General features: G+C 63.5%; 1 protein-coding gene across 1 annotated transcript in view; it reads left to right on the plus strand.

Moving 5' to 3' along the window:
* GGCX (gamma-glutamyl carboxylase) overlaps positions 1 to 1,973 on the plus strand; it is a gene marked incomplete at both ends in the record, with an annotated part of 4,277 nt that extends 2,304 nt beyond the window's left edge. Inside the window, 4 exon segments of the mRNA XM_021375036.1 lie at positions 139 to 270; positions 363 to 514; positions 712 to 881; positions 1,840 to 1,973. Coding sequence (XP_021230711.1) covers positions 139 to 270; positions 363 to 514; positions 712 to 881; positions 1,840 to 1,973 — 588 coding nt within the window.

A 1,979-nucleotide genomic window follows, 5' to 3' on the forward strand; every position in this document is an offset into this window, starting at 1 on the left:
GCAGGGGCGTGGGGACACTGCTGGGGGGCACATGGGGCATTGGTGGGGGGCACATAAGGACGGGGGGACACTGCTGGGGGTCACCATGGGGCAGGCACAACGCCATCCCCTGCCATGCCCCCCCCTCCTCCCCCCCAGGGCTACAACAGCTGGACCAACGGGCTCTACGGGTACTCGTGGGACATGATGGTGCACTCCCGCTTCCACCAGCACGTCAAGATCACGTACCGGGATGGGCTCACCGGGGAGGTGGGCTACCTGAAGCCAGGGGTGAGTGCGGCCCCACGGGTGGGGGAAGCTGGGGGGTGGGGAGCGGGGGCCTGCACCCCACTTGCCCGCTGACGGAGGGGGGGGTCCCGCAGGTGTTCACGCAGACCCGGCGCTGGAAGGACCACGCCGACATGCTGAAGCAGTACTCGCTGTGCCTGAGCCGCATCCTGCCCCAGTACAACGTGTCCCAGCCCCAGATCTACTTCGACATCTGGGTGTCCATCAACGACCGCTTCCAGCAGAGGTGGGGGCACATGCAAGGGTGGGGCGCTGACCCCATCACCGCATCCAATGGGGATGAAACGCATAGGGGGACATTGGGGCATGGGGACATCAGTGGGGACACATATGGGGGCGCCAGTGGGCTCCTGTGGGGTGGGGACATGTATGGGGACGCTGGGAGGGCTCACTGGGGAGCTGGCCCCACTGGTGACCCCGCAGGTTGGTGGACCCACGGGTGGACCTGGTGCGGGCGGAGTGGTCCCCGTGGCACCCCACGCCGTGGGTGCTGCCGCTGCTGCTGGAGCTGTCGCCGTGGAGGGAGAAGCTGCAGGAGCTGGAGAGCGGCCTGGACGGACACACGGACGTGGTCTTCATCGCTGACTTCCCCGGTAGGAGAGCAGAGGGCTCTTCTCCCGCCCCAGTGATTTTAAGCCCAACCAGAAAGTGGTGGTTGGGTTGGATGGGGGTGGGGCGGGGCTGGGAGGTTGGGTGGTGTTGGGTTGGACAGGGTTGGATGATTGGATGGGGTGGGAGGGGATGGGATGGAGTTGGATTGGATGGTTGAGTGAGATTGGGTTGGATGAAGTTGGATAGGATCAAGATGGGGCTGGGATCATTGGATGGGGTGGGAGAGGGTGGGGTTGGATTGGGTGGGTGGATGGGATTGGAATGGGTTGGGTTGGTTGGATGATGGGATTGGGATGGGTTGGTTAGATGGGGTTGGGTGGGATTAGATGGTTGGATGGGATTGGGATGATTGGACGGGGTTGGATTGGATGGGATTGGGTTGGGTAGTTGGGTGGGATTGGTTTGGATTTGGGATGGTTGGGTGGTGTTGGGTTGGAGATGGGTTGGGATGACTCGATGCGGTGGAGGTGGTTGGATGGAGTTGGATTGGATGGGATTGGGATGAGGTTGGGTTGGATGGGGTCAGGGTGGGGGTGGGTTGAATTGGATTGGATGGGATTGGGTGGGACTGGGATGGAGTTGGGATGGTTGGGTGGGGTTGGGTTGGGTGGGGGTAGTTGGATTAGAGTTGGGATGGGGTGGGGGGGACCGGGATGAAGTTGGGGTGGCTGGACGGGGTTGGGTTGGACAGTGATGGGATGGAGTAGAGGTGTGGGATGGAGTTGGACTGGGGGGGTTGGATGGGGTAGGGATGGAGTTGGATCGGATGGGATTGGGATGGGGTGGGGGGGGATGGGTGGCGCTGGGATGGGTTTGGGTGGGATCAGGGTGGAGTTGGATGGGATGGGGTTGGGTTGAGCAGAGTTGGGTTGGATGGGGCTGGGGGCAGGGGATGTCCCCCCCCACTCAACGCCGCCTGAGCCCGCGGCCCCGCTGCAGGTTTGCACCTGGAGAACTTTGTCAGCGAGGACCTGGGCAACACCAGCGTGCGCGTGCTGCGGGGCGAGGTGCTGCTGGAGCTGGTGGAGCAGGGCCAGAACCACAGCCTGCACCAGGGCGACAGCATGCAGGTGGGGGGG

The sequence above is a fragment of the Numida meleagris genome, chromosome 21 (genome assembly GCF_002078875.1).
Source record: "Numida meleagris isolate 19003 breed g44 Domestic line chromosome 21, NumMel1.0, whole genome shotgun sequence".
NCBI classification, from domain to species: Eukaryota; Metazoa; Chordata; class Aves; order Galliformes; family Numididae; genus Numida; species Numida meleagris.